The following is an 18,453-nucleotide window of genomic DNA, read 5'->3' on the forward strand; positions in this document are numbered from 1 at the left end:
TAAAAACCATTTTGAAACAAATGGATAACTCGAGTCAGAACTGCTACGATCACTACAGCGAAATGACAAGCGGTGAGAGAAAGAACTGCTCATCTTTGTTGCTTTGGCTCACTTCTCATCTCAAAAATAAATGAAATCTGACCGTCTCAGCGTCTGTTAACATCTTTAACTATTTTAGGACATTTAGGGAAATCACTCCTGTTTATCAGAACTAAATGAAACTCCAGTTTTAGCTGTTCTACAGCAGCTCATAGTTTGTTTTAGAACAGATTTTATGGATGACTTTTAGGGCCCTTCATGGCCTTGCTCCAGGCTATATCGCTATCCTCTGAGCACCATATGCACCAGCATGCACCTGGGGTCCTTGGGCAAAGGCGCTAACCTTGCCTGAGGAAATCATGTCAGTAGAGTCAGCCACTTCCTTTAAACCCATTTTTATGGGAAGGCTTTTTTTATATGAATTTCCTTTGAGACATCTTTTTATCTCCCACAGTTCACAATCCCTGACATTTTTACTACAATTTATTGGTCTTGGAGTTTGTTTTATTCTGTCTAATGTCAAAATCTCACCGATCTCACAGGTGTAGCGCGAGTACTGAACATACTGGAAGATATGCACAGAAAATGAGCGCCATGTCAGTGCAGAGGAAGATATCGGAGCACGTGAAAGTCAACAGACTACAGAAAGATGCAGAGGAGTTTTTCACCTTTGATATTGCAAATCAAAGCATTTGATGCAGCAGGCAAAATTTCATTGCTGTAACTGAAAAATTGTACTCAGTAGTTTGTTTCTATGGCAAATGTCACTTGGGCTCCATGGAGCCAGGCAGCGAAGAAAGGACCCATTAGAGCACGTCAGTATTCATGTTTGGATTTCTTCATGTTCTATTGTGAGTTTGATCCTTTGTTATATTTTTGAATCTGTTTTTGGTGCCCATTTGATTCCTGTCCCAGGTGAGAACTTTCAGGTTGTGTGTGTCCTTGTGTTATTTTCTCTTCATTATTCTAAACTCTTGTGTTCCTTTTGTGTAACAAATGAGTTTTCTGGTGTCTGTGTTAAGTTGGGGTGAAAAATAAAGTGAAAAACAAAAAAAAACAAAACAAAACAAACAAAAACATGTTTTTAAAATCACCTGTAGGTCAGAATTTCAACTTATCAACTCAAACTTCTGAGAAAATAATTTTCAATAAGATAATATCCCAAATTTTGACTTATTGACAGCAAAAAAAAAAAAAAAAGTTTTTGGTAGCATAAATAAACTTTCATAGATTGTGGTCTCCTGTGTGTTGCTTTGAGTTTTACCTCCTCCCCAGTGATTACCTAGTTTCTCTGCACCTGTGTATCATATCCCCAGCTGTCTCCACTTCCCTGATTACCCTGTGTGTATAAATAGTCCTTCCCCTGTTGCCTGGTTTGCTGCGAAGAGTTGGATTTTTAATATGGTACCTTTTTGGTTTAAGTATTTAAATGTAATAAAATGTTGCATTTTAATCCTTCAATATACAAAAGATGGCAAATATAGCCTTTTGCAGTTTAACTGGTTTTGAGTGATTATGGGAAACTTAAATATGCACTGCTGAGACTTGTAAACGTGAAACTATCAGGAGAAACGAGCCAGAGCAGCTGAGGTAAAACTGTAAAATCATCTGAGAGCGAATCGACTTTGAGTCCTTGGGTAATGGAAAGCTAAAACCCGGAAAAGTAGTTGGCAGTGGTCTTTTAAAAAAAACAAACAAACAAACAAACAAACAAACAAAAAAAACTGCAGTCAGTTCAACTCAGCGAGCTCTGCTCTCTTTTGTGACAGTGTTTAAAAATAGGCAGTTTAAAGATGAGCAGCACTTCCTCATTGTCTCTGCAGAGATGAGGAGATCCTTGCTTTTCTTTACATTCACTAAGAGGAGGAATGTTACGTGTTTATGCATCTTTGAGGGAGTTGATGTGCGCGCAAAGCTTCAGTGCGGGTCCCAGTTTAAGGTTCATGGTGCTGACCAGGTGATCCTCTGTGAGAAGCAGCAGAGCCTGCCCATCTATTTCCTGGGAGCGAAACTCCTCGGCTACATCAGCACCACCTGATGGAAAGAGAACCGGAGTGGTCATTCTGTGTGACCGCCTCGTTTTCCAGTTCTTAGCTGATAGATGTAGCACCCAGTGTGGTATTCTGCTGCCGAAGCCCATCTCCTTCAGTTTCAATGTGCCAACAGTGCCAAATTTAAAGTAAATCACATTTTTTGCTCAATCTGATGCTCAGCTTGAATTCAAGCAGGTCGCTGAAGATATTTGTGCTAACGAGCAATTGAACAGGTGTACCTAATGAAGTGGCTGGTGGGTGTACACTATGTGCAGTCACCCTTAATCAACCAGCACATGTCCACATGAAACTTTCATGCCTGCAAATCATATTTAACCTGTCAAAAACTGCGAGAGAGAAGCAAAACTTACCTTAAAGCAAACCCAACACACCAAACTACAAACCGACACAGACGTGCTGCGAGGTCAGAGGTCGTACTGTTAATGTTTGCCATTTCTTTAGCGATAAAAGCTGTGCCTCAGGAGTGTGAAAAACCGCATTACCTGGCAGGGTGCTGATGTAGGAAAACACTTGCTCCACGTTCCACTGAGACGGACAGCCGACGTCTTCTTCTGCGTCTGAAACGATGATCGTTTCTACGGTCCTCTGCTCCCTCACCCTCTCTTGCGCTCTCTCAGCCTGTTTTCGAAGCCTGGTCGTCATGGGAACGGGAGGTTCTTCCTCCTCTTCCTCCTCCTCCTCGTGATGCTCATCTTCCTCTCTCGGTGAACTCTGTTGGGTCTCTTTGGAGCCAAATGACCTGTGGGCCTGAGAAGCACAAAGACACAAAAATTCACAGTGTATTTCAGAGCTGGACTTCATACAGTAACAAACAGAAAGCAGGTGTTAGACCGTGTCTCAGGTGAGGTTTAATTCTTACCAGTCTCAAATAAATTTTAGTTATAGCTCATTGTAAGTATTGACTTTGAGCTGCAAACCTCGTGGTTCGAACTCAGTGGAATGTTTCAAGCATCAAATAAACATTTAAATGTCTTTTTAGAAATATTTCCAACCTGTTTCCACCAGAAAAAAACATGTATGCATAACCACCTCTGGAGTCTATCAGCCTTCAAAAATCCATTTTTGTTACACCTAACTGTAATAATCATCAGCCTGTAAGTCTGTTCTTCATATTTTTGAATGAAGAGTGATTTAAAACAGCATATAACAGGGCAACATGCTTGAAAGCTCTGCAGCCTTAACATATTTTTGCATGAGTCATTTTAATGTTTGTTTCCAGAGCTGATAGACATCTAAGAATCTGGCCACCTGCAAAGCCCATTCGGCTGTTTTCATTAGAGATCCCCATCTGCCAGCTGACCCGATTACCCCCGATATTCTGTCCAACATGCTGGTTTGCTTACGAATGTGAAGCCGTGGATCGTTTTGTGTCTGCAGTGTGTTTGTGTTGAAAACAAATTGCAAAAGAGATGACATATGTTTTTCTTTTTGGACTGTGAGAATAAGTTGACAAGATGCATACGATGTCGTTTTTACTCACAGCAAAGAGAGGCAAACCCAACACAACTACCAATAAAGTCCTTCTGGTAGATAAGTGCTATTAGTAAAACCTCCAAAGCTGTTCTTCTTTAAACAAACAGGTTTGCCTTTGTTTGTCATGTGAACATGTAGTTAGTCATTTACTGTTTGCCAAACTTGCACACAAACACTTAACTGATGAGTATTTCAGGAAAGCCAGGGGTGTAATTTCCAGGGGGAATAATCAGATCTAGCCAATATAACCCCCCCCCAATAAAATTATGAATTGTCTTGCATAAATAGGCTGCTGATTTTCTTTACTCATTTCTGTTAACACCAGCAAAATAGTTGCATGTTTAATCATCTGGGAATTTACCCAGATTTATTTATTTAGAGAGACAGAGATCCTGACCCCCCTAATGTTCAGCACAAAGTTACGCCCATGAGGAAAGCTGCAGAAAGCGCGATATATGTCGTTTTAACCCTAGAACATTAACGTGGAGTTTTAGTGACTGCAGAGCTCCAAACCTCCTCTGATTAACATCAGGATAAAAACCGTTCACAGGGAGCTTCATGCCATCCATTTCAGTGGCTGAGCAGCTCCTGCAGGTAACCCAGTATCCTTTTCGTCCATACAGTTTATACATGCATCAGGCCGACGATACTACTGACCTGCATCACGAAGTGCTCTCTGGAGGCTCCGTTGACTCGGCTGGGGGGTCGTCCTCTCCTTCCCAAGGGCCTGTGAGCCATGCGACCTGCATGCAGCACCGCGATACGCTTGGTGCAGCTCACACTGAACCTGAACAAAAACAGCCGTGAAATGTTTGATTAACCCTTAGAGCACAGGTGTGTGTCCTTGATCCAACACAGCTGATTTAAATGGCTAAACAACCTCCTTCAGGTGTCTTGACCCAGGTTGATATCTAAAACCTGCAGGACACCGGCCCTCGAGACCTGGAGTTCGACACCCCTGCCTTAGAGGATCCTGGGGACATGTTGGGCCATTCCATTTTTTTAAATATTTTTGGCGGTGCTGATATTAATTTTATCCTCAGGCCAAAAAATGTCCAATTGAAAATCACTGAAAATACAACTTTTGATGTTTTCTGCAAAAGTGCCTTGCTGCTGAAATGATAAGTGTGTGTCCTACTGATGTTGGATGATGGTGTGCATGTGTGTGCATGTGTGTGCATGTGTGCGATGTCCACCTTCAAGTCTGTTCTCTTAGAAGGCCACACTCGGTGTTATGAACTAATTCGATAACAGTGAATGATGAGAACCCTTTCAGAGCTTCAACAATATCTCAGCAGCAGGAACCAAAACAAAATTGGACTTTATTTTGGTTCTCACTCAAGTAGTTTATGCATCTGCACGGCAGCCACAGTTAGAAGTATGCGCGGCAGTGCAGGAGCAGTCATTTTGGAGATGGCAAGACTTTACAGCGCACACAGGCTCTGGAAGTGATCGTGAACCATGAGTGTTAAGATGGCATCATCCTCCTCTGAGGACTCTGAGGCTGACATGGAGGAGGCCTCAGAGGTAGAAATGGACCAGCTGGAGTCCAGCTCTGACTCATCTGAAGGTGAGAGTGGAAAGGTTTGGTTGAAGCAGTGACAGGATAGACTCCTCAATCTCTTCTCCATCTTGGTCAACCCCATATTTTGGTCCCCCACAAAAACTGCAACGCTCTGCAACGCTCTGCTACGCCCAGCTACGCCCCAGCAGCCAGAGGTTTGATCCCTGGAACTACACACTATCCCACCAGCTATGCACTGCTGCTGGATGAAATCCTGCAGCAAACTGTGGCCCTGACAAACCTCTTTTCCTTAGGGTAAAAAGAGTGAGGATTTTTTAAGGGTTATTTAAGAGTAAATAAATGCTCTAAGAGCTTGGAAGGAAATGCGTCTGGACTTCTTTAGGTTTTTTGAAAACTATGATGACCTGGATGACGGATAACCTTCACAGATGGTTAATAAGTGCATTCGTCCCTAATGTTATTATATCACATCATCCTTGAAGTCTGTGAATAAGTTGGGAAAGGTAGCATCGGGACTCTGAGCTGTCCTCTTTTTGTTGCTTTGATGGAGACTCCGGGGGAAACCTGGGAGTGATTATCTACTTGCGTCAGCGGGCTGCAGATGTCAGATGATGTAATTCAACTTTACTGACACAGACTGTAATTTTCTGTAGTTTCTGTGGAAGAAAAAAGTGCTTTGTTGTTAAAGCAGACAGTTCGTGAGTGTTGCTCATGTTTTCCACAGACTCTAAGACAGTGTGGTGAACCTCAGCCGAATGACACACACCAACACTGAAAACAACAAAATAAAAAGATTCAAAATAATGAATCATCATTGTTCTCACGGACAAAGATCAACTTTTCATAACAAACCATAAAATATTACAATTTACACAGACTTTGTATTATGCATCGGCCCTGTGTTGTGAAACGCTGATTCTTGGATTTTTCTCGCCATCATAAATTCTTATTTTGTGTTTCTTTTTAACACACCCCTTGTGTTCCTCTTGTGAGTGCTTCTTCCAGCGTACTTCCTGTTTTATTTTGAAGGTTGGATCCTAATGTGGTTTTCCACTACTACTACTACTATGTCCTTTTACTTCCCATCTTTGCTCTTTTAATTTCTGATTTAGGTTACCTGTTCCCTAAGTCTGCATGTCTTAACCCCTTTTTTATTTCATAGTTTGCAAGTGCCCAATGCATCTGCTCCATCGCTTCACATTATTTTCTCCCATCGGTGATGGGAGAGGAGGAGGTGAGGAAGAGACATGAGAACAAATGAGCTGAGGGAACAGGCACTTAGAAAATTGAGTCATCCTCACAAATGTCACACCTCATTTTAAAGAGATGCCAATGAAATGTGTCATTTTTGTTCTAGCAGACCCACAGCTGGATTTTATGACATCAGACATAACTGTGCTCATGACAATTTCTAATAAATAAATAAATAGAATTACTTTAATTTAACACATGGTGCTTTTTTGTGCATGGCAGAAACTTTGATCATGTTAAATAACGTGAAAAAAGGATGACTTGTTTAAAAAGAATCCTCCTCCCACTATGACTTGTATATTCCAGCTGTTTCCCACAACTCTTTTATATTCTAAAGGTAAATAAATGCATCCACAGTGGACACGCATTTGCATTCTCAATTATAGCTAAAGCCTCCTCTCTCCTCAGTATATTTTAGGAATTGAGATTTCCTTCAACATGGTGAACTGAGATTGATTTCATGGTCACGGGCAGCAGGATGGAGGTGATGAAGCGCCTGTTTTTTCATGCTGGAGGACCACTGAGCTTACGTGATGGTGAGGTGTCTGCATTCACGTCACAAAAATTGGTCTGATTTTAGTGAAAGTCACACACGATGACCATAATGATGGGTCTTCGTCTGAGCTGTGCTCAGGTTGCTCATATTGGTCGTTTTACTGCCACTTTTCCGTTCTGCACTTCCCAGATTACAATAACCTGTGAGTTGTGATGCATCATGAACCAAAGGAGCTACTAGATGATTAAGGTTTTGTTTTTGCTTGGTTGTTTTTTTTGTTTCAGCTGTTTCAGTGTCGTTCTTTATGTTGGCGATTGAACTGTCTTTGGCCTGGTTGTCTGTGTTGGTTATAGGTTAAAACCCCTTCTTTCTTTCTTTTTCTTTTTTTTTTGTGGCAGCAGTTTTTTAGCATATTTTTTATAAGTTTTCCCAGCAGAACTCTCACCTGGATCTCATGTTGTTAGTCTGAACTTCAAATATATCATCCAGTCATCCCCACAAAAGGTTCCCAGGGTTAAGGTAATTTCTTTTTGTTTGTTTTTTAAAACAGCTAACAGCACTGTAGCCTAACAGAACCAAAACATTAATTGTTTTGGAGCTATTTTCATCAGTGGATTAATTCAGATTTCAGTCCCTGCTGAGTATTTACTGTATGATGTACACTCACATAGCACATATATTTGTGCTAACTGGTCGTTAGCACAAATATTTAATCAGCCTAGCACACTGCAGAATGGCCAGACTGTTTCAAGTTGATAGCAAGGTAACAACTCAGATAGCCATTAACAACTCATTATAACCAAGGTATGCAGACGTAAAACCTTGAATCAGATGGGCTACAGTAGCAGGAGACCACAGTGGATACCACAGTGGATACCACAGTGGATACCACTCCTGTCAGCTAAGAACAAAACACTAAGGCTCTAGTTCACAGGAGCTCACCAAAACTTGCAATAGATGATTGTAAAACTATTGCTCGTCCTCGATTTTCTTGGTACACTTTGGGCCTCTTGTACCGACTGAGCACCATTAAAACACCACAGCCTACCCGAGCTGCAGACTATGTCTATCCCTTTATGACTATAGTGTAACAATCTAATAATAGCTTCTTTCAGCAGGATAACACCAAAACCCCAAAGCTCAAATCATCTCAAACTGGTTTCTTTAACATGACAATGACTTCACTGTAAATGCCCTCCACAGTCACCAGATCTCAGTCTAGTAGAGCACCTTTGAGATGTGGTGCAATAAGCAAAGCTTATGAGCTTATGGCTGATGAGCGTCTCGTAATAACCTACAGTTTATTCATGTTAATAGAGTGAATCACTGAAACTATGTTTCTTTTGTAATAAATAATTACACTAGAGGACAAAACTTAGTACGTTGTGTAAATGTTTTATTTACCTTCTGACACACGACATGGAGCAGAAGCGTTTGGAGCGCAGAAACGTGCAAGCGTAGCCGCTGCTTCCACAGTACTCACACTGCAACACGTCTGGCACACTCTCCCCGAGCTCTGCAACTTCAGAGGACCAGCTGTTAATCATGCATGTTCACACACACACACACACACACACACACACACACACACACACACACACACACACACACACACACACACACACACACACACACACACACACGCACACCTCTCTCACCTTCTCCTGTAGGGCCATCATTTTCCATCTCAGAGTCAGATGAATCTGACTGGTCAGCATCCAGAGGACTGTCGTCTGCTGCATCCCCATTGGTCGGTACGTCCTGGGGTTCTGGAAGGGAAGCCTGCTGCTCCGATAACAGTGATGTCCGACCCACCTGCATTGAGTAGCACATTCAAAAATTGAAAACCTTACACCAATTTTTTAAACCCAAATGGCAGAAAAAAAAGAAAAAGAAAAAAGTTTTAATTCACTGAAACAAGGTTTCACACAACTAACGTCCTGCACAACGATAACACTGCATGCTGACAGATTACAAGTTGGCACTGACCAGTTCCTCTCACTATAGCCCTAACTAGTTGCATCAAGCTTCCTTGTAAAAAGACACCTTCTGCATAAATGAGCCATGCCAGCAGCTTTGATAAAGTGACAGACATCATTTGTTGACTGTAGAGCATCACCAGTGTTATAATGTAAAGACAGTGATGCACTGTCATATTTCAATTGTCATATTTACATCTGTTTATAATATTAAAATGAGACATTTACTTAAGTTTTAAATGCCTGGAAAAGTTTTATTCCACCTTCCTCTCCTCACCTGCTCCAGAAATATTTTCATTTTGTTTATACACACATAATTAAATAATTGATTAAAGCTGATTTTAAGTGCTTTTGTAGTGCTTCCCATTAATCAGCAGTGAACTTTCTGCACAGGGCACGTCCACATACCGGGAACGGCTCCAGGCCCTCTTTGATGACAAAGCCCTCCACGAGGTGTGTGAGGACGTGGGTTGACCTCTTGGGGCTTCCTGGGAGACTTGCAGGGGCAGAAGGAGGCTGGCTGGGGACTTTTGCTGAAGCAGGGAGGAGGGGAGGAGGTAAAGGAGAAGGTGGTGGAGGAGGAGGGTTGTTGGTGCCACTATTGCCGCTATTGTCAGTGGTCGTGAGCTGGGAGGACTCCTCCACTGGAGGACTCCTCCAGTGGCTGGGGGTGATGGAGGATGAACCCGTCACTGCTACACAATAAAAAGCATAAAGAGTGAGGGGTGAGGGGGGTCTCATGGAGGCAGGTTATCCTGTTAACTGAATAATTCTGTACCTGAACCATTTTGATTGGGTGGTGTAGCGGTCCCGTCTTGTTCTGAACTTGGAGGATCTTTACTTTCCTCTGAGCTCAGACTGTTCACGTTGCACTTTTGCCCCAACTGAAAATCAAAACAAAACAAAACAAAACCTCATTCAAACCAACTCATAATCTACTCAGGAGCTCTTCAAAGCAGGACGTGCTGACTCACGGGTGTAGTTTCGTTGGGTTTGACTGGATGCACTTTCAGATCAACAGCCACCGTTTGAGGAGGTGGCAGGTTCTGGTAGGGCATCTGGACCAGAGCCTCCGCCACAGGCAGTTCCCGCTCCGTTAGCAGTACCTGTCCTGACTGGACAGCCAAAGCCCGGACTGAGTGCAGGGACACCCTGTGAAGGGAGGCCGGGGGGTTCTGGGGCAGCCTGGGGAGAATGAGAGGAGGAGGAGGAGGTGGAGGCTGCTGGCTCTGTGGGAATGAGGTCCGACGCTGTGGCGCAGCCACCAGAGGAGGTGGCTGAGGCTGAACGGCAGCAGCTGGGACTGAAGTCTGAGGTGATGATGCAAGCATGCTGGTGACTAATGGGGAGGAAGAAGAAGACAGGGCTGGGGGCTCGTTTCGTAGTTGTGAGTGGGTGCTGGAGGCGGTTAGTCTTTTAACCGACAGAGGAAGAGGATTGGAGTGGGTATCTCGGGGTGCTACTCTGAGGGCAATTGGTTGCAACTGTCTGCTGCTGGGAGCCCCTCCTGTGGCCTGCTGGACGATGAGCTGGTGGTGCGCCACCTGCTGGCCTACTGGACAGGACAGCTGCTGCTTGACTAGAGTGTGGGTTTGCACTGGAGGGTAGGCTGCAGAGGGAGCACGAGGAACATAATAACCAGCAGGTGAGCTGTCATTAAAAACTTAACCTGACAAAAAAAGCAAACATCTGCATTACATGAACATCAGTATGCTTGCTGCATGGCTTGTATCAAACCAAAACCAAGTGTCCACCCTGAGTTTGTCTCTGGCCTCTTACACTTGCAGTTATCTCAAACCGTGGAAGACACAAACTCACCTGGGGTTATAATCTGGGGTCCTGACACCAACGAGGTGGCATCAGATGGCGCTGTTTCTGTTGAGCCATCAGTCAGTTGGGTGCTCTTCAGCCCACAGACTGGAGTCTTGGATAAAGAGGTGGCTGCAGGCAGGGCCTGGGACTCGGTGGAAGGTTTTAAGATGACGCTGTGGGCTGTAGCCAGAGCTCCCGGCAAATGGGTACGCAGAGCCAGATTCTGCAGCGAGTATTAGAGGTTAACAGTTAGTCTTCGCAGTTATTAAAAGTTTCTGGTCATGGAGTAAAGAGCCAATGCTGTACCTTGTCCTAACACACTGACATCACGTAAATAAATACAGAAATAGTGGACCTATTCTGCTGTTCCTTATATTATGATCTAAAGCAGCGGTCCCCAACCCCCGAGCCTCGGACCGGTACCGGTCCGTGAGTCGTTTGGTACCGGGCCGCGAGAGTTGAGGCTCGGGTGTGAAATGTATGGTTTTCAGGGTTTTATCGGTTTTCAGTGTTATTTTGTTATCGTTTTTATAGTTAACTCTGTTTTCCTGGGTCTTTTCACGTGTGTTATGAATAAATCTTCTTTTTTCGGTACCGGTACTAGTTTTATTTTGTTGTATTTATCCGCGACACCTTAAAGGCCGGTCCGTGAAAATATTGTCGGGCATAAACCGGTCCGTGGCGCAAAAAAGGTTGGGGACCGCTGATCTAAATAATGTATGCAATGTTGAAACAAAACAAAAAACACAACCCGCTTTGCTCTTTACGATGTCAAAGAGGGGAGGGATATCCTTAATGATGAGATCAAGAGGGGCAGCAAATCAGAAGAAAGTAACTTTAAAGCTGCGGGCAGTGAGCAAAGCTACTGCGAAAGAGTCCAAGGACAATAAGATGGAGCCTGAAATGAGCATAATAGGTCCACTGTATGTTCTGTAACAGCCTGATTATGATCACATAATTGTGCAGCACTGTGGCAGGATTGTACCTGAGAGGAGGTAGGTAATGAGGAGCAGGAGGTCACAGTGGGGAGGTCTGACTGAATTGCAGCTACTGTGGCTGCAGGAGTTAGAATCAGCTGGCAAGGATAGAAGCAACAGGGAAGCTCAGACACCACGTTGGTTAAAAATCAGCCATAAAAAGTTGCTCATGCACTCAAAATGGCAACACAGTAAAGCAGCATGAATGCAGCTCGAGATCAAAGATGAAAAGGTTTCTACCATCTGAGTTCGAAGGTACATCTGAGCTTGGTTACAGCTGGCAGGTCTGTTTCCTAGAAGCATGGCCTGCTGAGATATTGTGGCTGCGCTGGCAGTGGATGTCTGAGTTCGACCAATCAGCCTTGCGGTCACTGGAGATGCTGGTAAAGTTATCTGGATGAGGGGCGGCATGATGAGAGCTGTGACAAAAACTAAATATGCTCAGGTGTGTATTTGTGCTCAGAGTGAGAACACACTTAAGCGCTTACCGAGTTTTGGGAAACACCCGCAGCCTGAACCAAACTGCCTGTAGAAGAAGAAGGTGACCTCTGACAGACTGAAGCCTGAAAAGCAGTGAGAACATGTTTTACTTTCCATTCTTGATCCTCACACAGACACACAGCACATAGACAGACACCACCCGACCTGCTGGATGGCGGCCAGACTCTGCAGATGTGCGGGATGCTGGTGCTGCTGCAGGGCTGCTGTCTGCAGCATGAAGTGCTGCTGCTGGGCTGCGTACATCTGATGCAAGTACTGGGCCGCCATGCTCTGAGGTCTGTTCATGGCATGTTGGATCACCTGTTGGATCACACGATGTACATTTTCTTCAGACTGGCTAAAAGCCTTACAAGGCTATTTATCTACTTTAACAACAAAATCTAATCACCTGTTCAAATACACTATATTGCCAAATGTATTCACCCGTCTGCCTTCACACACATATGAACTTTAGTGACTCCCATTCTAAATCTATAGGGTTTATTATGATGGGAATTTTTGGTGATTTTTCCTGAAATGTAGTTGTGAGGTCAGACACTAATGCTGGACAGTCAGATTGCCAGAAGGAGAAGGCTTCTCCACTGCTTCAGAGTCCAGTGGTGGCGTGCTTTACACCACCACATAAGACGCTTTGCATTGTGCTTGGTGATGTAAGACTTGAATGCAGCTGCCATGGAAACCCATTCAATGAAACTCTCTACACACTGCTACTGAGCTGCTCTGAAGGCCAGCATGAAGTTTGTGGCCTTCAGATTTTACTGAAGGTCACAAACTTTGTACTATAACCACTAACGGTTGAGTGAGGAATATTTAGTGACGAGGAAATTTCATGAGCGGACTGGGGCTACCTGATCTTGCACAAATGTTTGTAGAAGTAGTCTGGATGCCAGGTGTTGGATTTTATACACCTGTGGCCATGAAAGTGATTAGAACAGGTGAATTCAATGATTTGAATGGGTGAGTGAATATTTTTGACAATACAGTGTATATACTATGATGCATAATTACTACTATTGTTTATTCTTTGGACTGTCTCGTAAAAGTAATACCTGACAGCTTGACAAACGACAGTCAATAGACAATTAATATTCAGTATATCAATATGATAAATGCATACTAAGGTCAGTGGTACTGTTCATTACTTGGATCACCTTTAAATCAAGTCCTCTGTGTGCACTTTACAGAAATACTAGGTACTGCCTACAACGCTGACTGTGTGTTTTAAAAATTAAACAGTTATAGGTATTTTCCACAGCTTGGACTTTTTGCCTGTCAAGCACACCGTGCGTAGGGACTGTAAGCAGCTTCCTGTCTATTACCCCGACTCTTTACCTGTGAAGTGAAACTAAGACTAAACGAGCCACACACATATCGGTCGCAGGTGCAGTTTATTACCTGGACTGCTTGTCTGTCTGGTGGGATGATGCTGAGGGAGGTAGAGGGCGGCTGGGCGCTGGAACTGGGTGTTGCCATGGTGACGACAGATGATGACGATGCAGTGGTTACTGTCTTACTGGTGTCTGCCTGTCTGTCTCCTGGGCTCCGTCTGTCCATGTCCCAGATTACACACAGAATCAATATCAGGAAATCTGTGGAGATAAAAACAAAAAAAGGACATGCATTAACATGTGCAACTTTCTCTGATTCATGTGATTCATTCACTCTAGGCAAAAAAAAAAAACCCCTAACAGACAGGAGCTGGTGTAGAAAAATCATTTTCTATGTGAAAATATTCCCACAATTTTCAGGTTTCTTCCTGTTAAAAGGGAGTGTTTCCTTCCCACTGTTGCAAAGTGCTTGCTTTGACAGGTTGCTTGTTTTTTTTGTATTTATTTATTGTTTTTTTGTTTTGTTTTAAATACTGTTGTGTTTTTACCTTATAGCACCAGCGCTTTGAGGTGACTGTTCAGGGTGCGGGACTAGAAAATAAGCCTGAATTGAATATATTTTAATGTGTCAAAACTGAACCCTTCCCTCTTGTCTTTATTTTTTTATGACTTGCAGTGGAGTGACAGGTTTTAAATGACTCCACTTTCTTTTAAGAAAGCCAAATATAATTTTAAATCATTTATGGCAGTTTTACTTCAAGAAACATTTTAATTAAATTAAAAAAAACACCTCACACAAATAATAGACACCCTACCTCACAGGGAGCTTTGATCTTCTTGAATTAAAAATGAAATAGAATAAAATAAAACCAGGTGAACAAAACTAAACTTGGACTTTTGAAATAGAAACATAGAACCCTGACACTTATTAAATTAAGTGAATTTACAATAACAGAACAATAATAACAGTAATATTTAACATTATCACCAAGAAATACTTTTAAGTTTTTAAAATCTTGTGTGAGGTGGGGTGGCACGCACACCTCTGTAATAATTTAAGAGAATTTTAACAACAACAACAACAACAATAATAATATTAATAATAATACAGTAGCGTGGGTTGTATAAATCACGCCTGTAGCCGCGGAATATTGATTCTTTTTTTTCTGATTGATCTTCGCTGTAGATTAGTAAACGCGTGCAGGATTTCCTCGACAAAAACCCTGAACCATCGGATAATCCTGATATTTAATGTCGAGTCTGTGAACCTTCACAGACTACATCCAGCACATCTGGATGACACCCCCCGCCGCTCTGCCCCTCACCGCTCACACTGCGCATTATGCATGCACAACCATCCACCTCTTGTCGGCGATACTTGCCTGGTTTTGGAAGACATGGGCCATCAGGAGCTGACCATACCCCGACACACTGTCCCAGTCATGAAGCCCTCTGATGCGTCAGCGCTGCTTAAAATGGTGATTTAAAAAAAATCATGCGGTGTGCTGCGAAGCAGGCAGCATATGATGATAAATAAAAAAAAAAGCTTCGGCACAGCACCGCTCGCAGTGCGGGAGGACCCTCCACAGCCACAGAAGAGAGGAGAGGCGATGTCTGACGATCAAACGCTTTTTGTTTTAGAATGAATGAATTTAAATTGTAGGCTCGTGATAAGATGTGTTGTCCCCCTGTTTATCACTAATATCGCTGTCATGTCACATGACCACGTGGTCTCGTGAATTCATTGTTCTGTCACTCAATAATATGTTCAGATGAGTATGTGCTGCAAATTCGTGTCCCGTGAGTACAACAAAGTCAGTTTTCTTCTTTTTAAGTACAGTTGGTTCACTTTTTACTTTTTTAATGAAGACAAGCGGGGACCATCACCTCTGGATGTTGTATTTTTCTTTTTTAAGCTTGTTCTCGCTGCATTTGAGTCCTAGTTTATTGTTTGGTTTCTCGTGTTATTTGTCACTCCTCCCTCCAGTCCTCCATATCTGTTGTTTCATCATTTGAGTCTTGTATTTTAAAATTGCTTGAAAGCTATATATTCGTAGTAGGTTCTTGCTTTATTAGTTGAAGAATTGTTACCAGCTGACGAACATGAACATTTCTCTGGACTGTACAAGTCTAACAACCTTGAAAGACTGACATGTTATAATAACATGTCAGTCTTTAAGAGCACAGGCTGAAGATACAATTATCTTAGTTCAGTTTTTCAGACATGGTGAAGTGAAACGTTTGAACTTTGAGGGGAGAGGCCAAACGGACTGCAACTTCAGAAAACACTTGCAAAAAGAAAAATGCTGCAAAAAGAAAAATGCTCCAAAAAGAAAAATGCTGCAAAAAGAAAAATTCTGCAAAAGCACACAAAGCACAACGGAAATAGGAAAAAAGACAACGGAAATGTTTCTGGGGAGACAATAACCGGACGGACCAGTTGCACGAACCAAAACATGTATGTATGGCTGTATCCCAATTCAGGGACTGTTTCCCAATTCAGGATCTGCAGCCTTAAAGTACGCAGCCTTAACGGTCCTCAAGGGCCGCGTACTCAAAGACTGCTGAGGCCGGAAGTGCGAGGCTTGTAGGCTTGTGAAATGGGACGGTCTAGCCTCCGTCGCGCTGCCCAGGTTGCCTAGCAACCATGATACTAACAGCTGGAAACGTTTCATACAGCTTTGTTTGACAGAAATGAAGGAGAACATATTTTGTACATTTGTTTCTACATGAGCTTTGTGTGATTTGATAAGTATCTGAGGCTGAGACCACAGGACTGTAAAACATGATTGTTGGGCTTCATTTCTGTGCTGAACAGTCATTTAAGATTAGCTAGTAAATAACAATTAGCTAATGTTGTTCATGAGACTAAAGTCATCTCACTTTGGTAATGTAAATATAATATGGCCAATATTATATTAATCATTATTAGTTATTACAGCAGTGAACATGAACTCTGTGCCAAACACTGAGCTTCAGTTAAGATTCAAGTTGCAGTTATTTATATGTCCTATCACCTTAAATCTTCACTTAAACACAAGTATCTGTGACAGTGTATATATAGATGTATTATATATAAGAGACAAATATTGTTCTTTTAATATGTTAGCATTACTAAATTTGGCTCAATGCTTACATATGTGTAAAAAGCAAATGTACGAGCTGTGAAAACTGTTTCTGATAGAATGAAGAGTAGACTGATATATGAAATATTCCTTTATTGGGTGAGAAAATCAGACCATGTCATAACTGCTTTAAGTCATACAGAATAGATATCAGAGCCTTAAACAGGCTGACTTCTGCTAAATGGGTCAAACTGGGCAGAAAGTCTACAAACACATAACATCCTTATAGAATATGATATAACACTATAGATCAACTTAGCTCAGAATATATAAAGCATATAAACAATTACAGCAATATGATGCAACAAACACAGCAGTGCTACTGATCCAAAATACTCAAAGCTTCATAGAACTGAAACAAACATTTATTTTTAGCTCCATTCTGCTGCTGATACATACTTTAGGTTTCTGAACATTAAACTTGTTTCTGCCTTTCATAGTGTGTAACTTGAAGGCCCTGAGTACTTTCTCCCACACTGAAAACACTGGAATGATAAAATTATTTGAACATTACCTAATAAGACTGATTCAGGACAGACAGTTAGTTATGTTAAACTTTCCTAGCAGTCCTTCACAAACAGGGAACAGTCTGTCTATTCTCTCCATCTGTCAGCTGCTGCTGGCTCTTCCTCCTCCTCTTCCTCACACACTGCTGAGTTTGTCCTGGTGGATCATCAGGGGTGCAAAGCCTCACAGATGATGTGCAGCAGTGGGTCCCTCAGTCTGTCCTCACTCTGGACACTTGCAGTTGTCACACATGGAAATCAAATGTGTGATAAGCTGCAGGATTCAAACACAAGTATAACTTATAAATACATGTTCATACTTTTATTCCACAATCAGAGAGAAAGAAACAGAGAGAGAGTGCAGGACAGACAGACAGGTGACAGTCTCAGGTGTATACACTGCTACAAACAGGAGGATTTAGTGTTTGTGTTATTACGAGTGCTAAACAAGAAGAGTTCCAGATGGTACAGTGGACACATGTGTGACTCCTGTGATTAAAGCATCTTTCTTTCAGCTTAAGGAGTGAACCGTCAGCTCGTTCAAAGTCTGTTTGGCTCGACACCACCGAACAGAGGCAGCAATATAACATAGCTAACATTAACAGTGCAGTGAATCCTGCTTGTGCCGTGATATTCAGGACTGCAAACCGAGCAGCATCACTGACTTTCAGCTTGTTGTGTTTGTGGATATATGACTGACTTTAATTATCCACAAAATCATCACATTCGCTGTAAGATTAAGGTCGACTATCTAACGGCGTATAAAGTAAAGGCTTTAAAACAAAGTAAATGCTGAAAGTACAAACATCGCTAATGTCACATAACTTTGCCGGCATGTGGCCAACAGTAATGTTTTAATGTTCCTCATTATTAAACATTTGCACATAAATAAGTGACATAATATTCAGAACTTACTTTTGAAAGTTTACTCTTTGGCCGCCCCGCTTCCACTTCTTTGAAGTGTCTCCCAGTCCCAGTGCACTTGTTAGCATGTTTTGGTTCGTGCAACTGGTCCATCCGGTTATTGTCTCCCCAGAAACATTTCCGTTGTCTTTTTTCCTATTTCCGTTGTGCTTTGTGTGCTTTTGCAGCGTTTTTCTTTTTGCAGCATTTTTCTTTTTCCAGCGTTTTTCTTTTTGCAAGTGTTTTCTGAAGTTGCAGTCCATTTGGCCTCTCAGGGCCACTGTATAAACATAAAACAACAACAAAACAAACTATGACTAAATCTCCTGACAGAGGACATGGCCAATTTCAAATCCCCAGGATCAAAGAGGATGCTAACACACATGCGCAGAGCAAAAATGGCAGCTCTCGCTTGTTCCTGGTCCATTTTTCGATCCTGCAAAAGTCATTGAGCTTTTGAAAGCTTGAAAATAAGAAAGGAGGC

General features: G+C 42.4%; 1 protein-coding gene across 2 annotated transcripts; it reads right to left on the reverse strand.

Annotated features, from left to right (window-relative positions):
• Nucleotides 1-101: 101 nt before the first annotated feature.
• Nucleotides 102-15,550, reverse strand: phc3 (polyhomeotic homolog 3 (Drosophila)). 2 transcript variants are annotated; one of them, XM_040017241.1, is made up of 15 exons: nucleotides 14,818-15,550; nucleotides 13,503-13,696; nucleotides 12,252-12,407; nucleotides 12,095-12,169; nucleotides 11,847-11,999; nucleotides 11,615-11,704; nucleotides 10,636-10,852; nucleotides 9,792-10,426; nucleotides 9,596-9,701; nucleotides 9,226-9,512; nucleotides 8,497-8,653; nucleotides 8,243-8,354; nucleotides 4,224-4,353; nucleotides 2,576-2,840; nucleotides 102-2,073 (listed from the first exon to the last, which is right to left on the reverse strand). In XM_040017241.1, the coding sequence occupies exons 2-15, from the start codon at nucleotides 13,659-13,661 to the stop codon at nucleotides 1,919-1,921; spliced, it is 2,697 nt and encodes an 898-aa protein (XP_039873175.1). In that variant the 5' UTR covers nucleotides 13,662-13,696; nucleotides 14,818-15,550; the 3' UTR covers nucleotides 102-1,918. The 2 variants fall into 2 exon arrangements, with proteins under 2 accessions (XP_039873175.1, XP_039873166.1); XM_040017232.1 differs by having other exon boundaries at nucleotides 8,243-8,360.
• Between the last annotated feature and the right edge of the window lie 2,903 nt (nucleotides 15,551-18,453).

The sequence above is a fragment of the Simochromis diagramma genome, unplaced genomic scaffold (genome assembly GCF_900408965.1).
Source record: "Simochromis diagramma unplaced genomic scaffold, fSimDia1.1 OVJJ01000205.1, whole genome shotgun sequence".
Taxonomy (NCBI): domain Eukaryota; kingdom Metazoa; phylum Chordata; class Actinopteri; order Cichliformes; family Cichlidae; genus Simochromis; species Simochromis diagramma.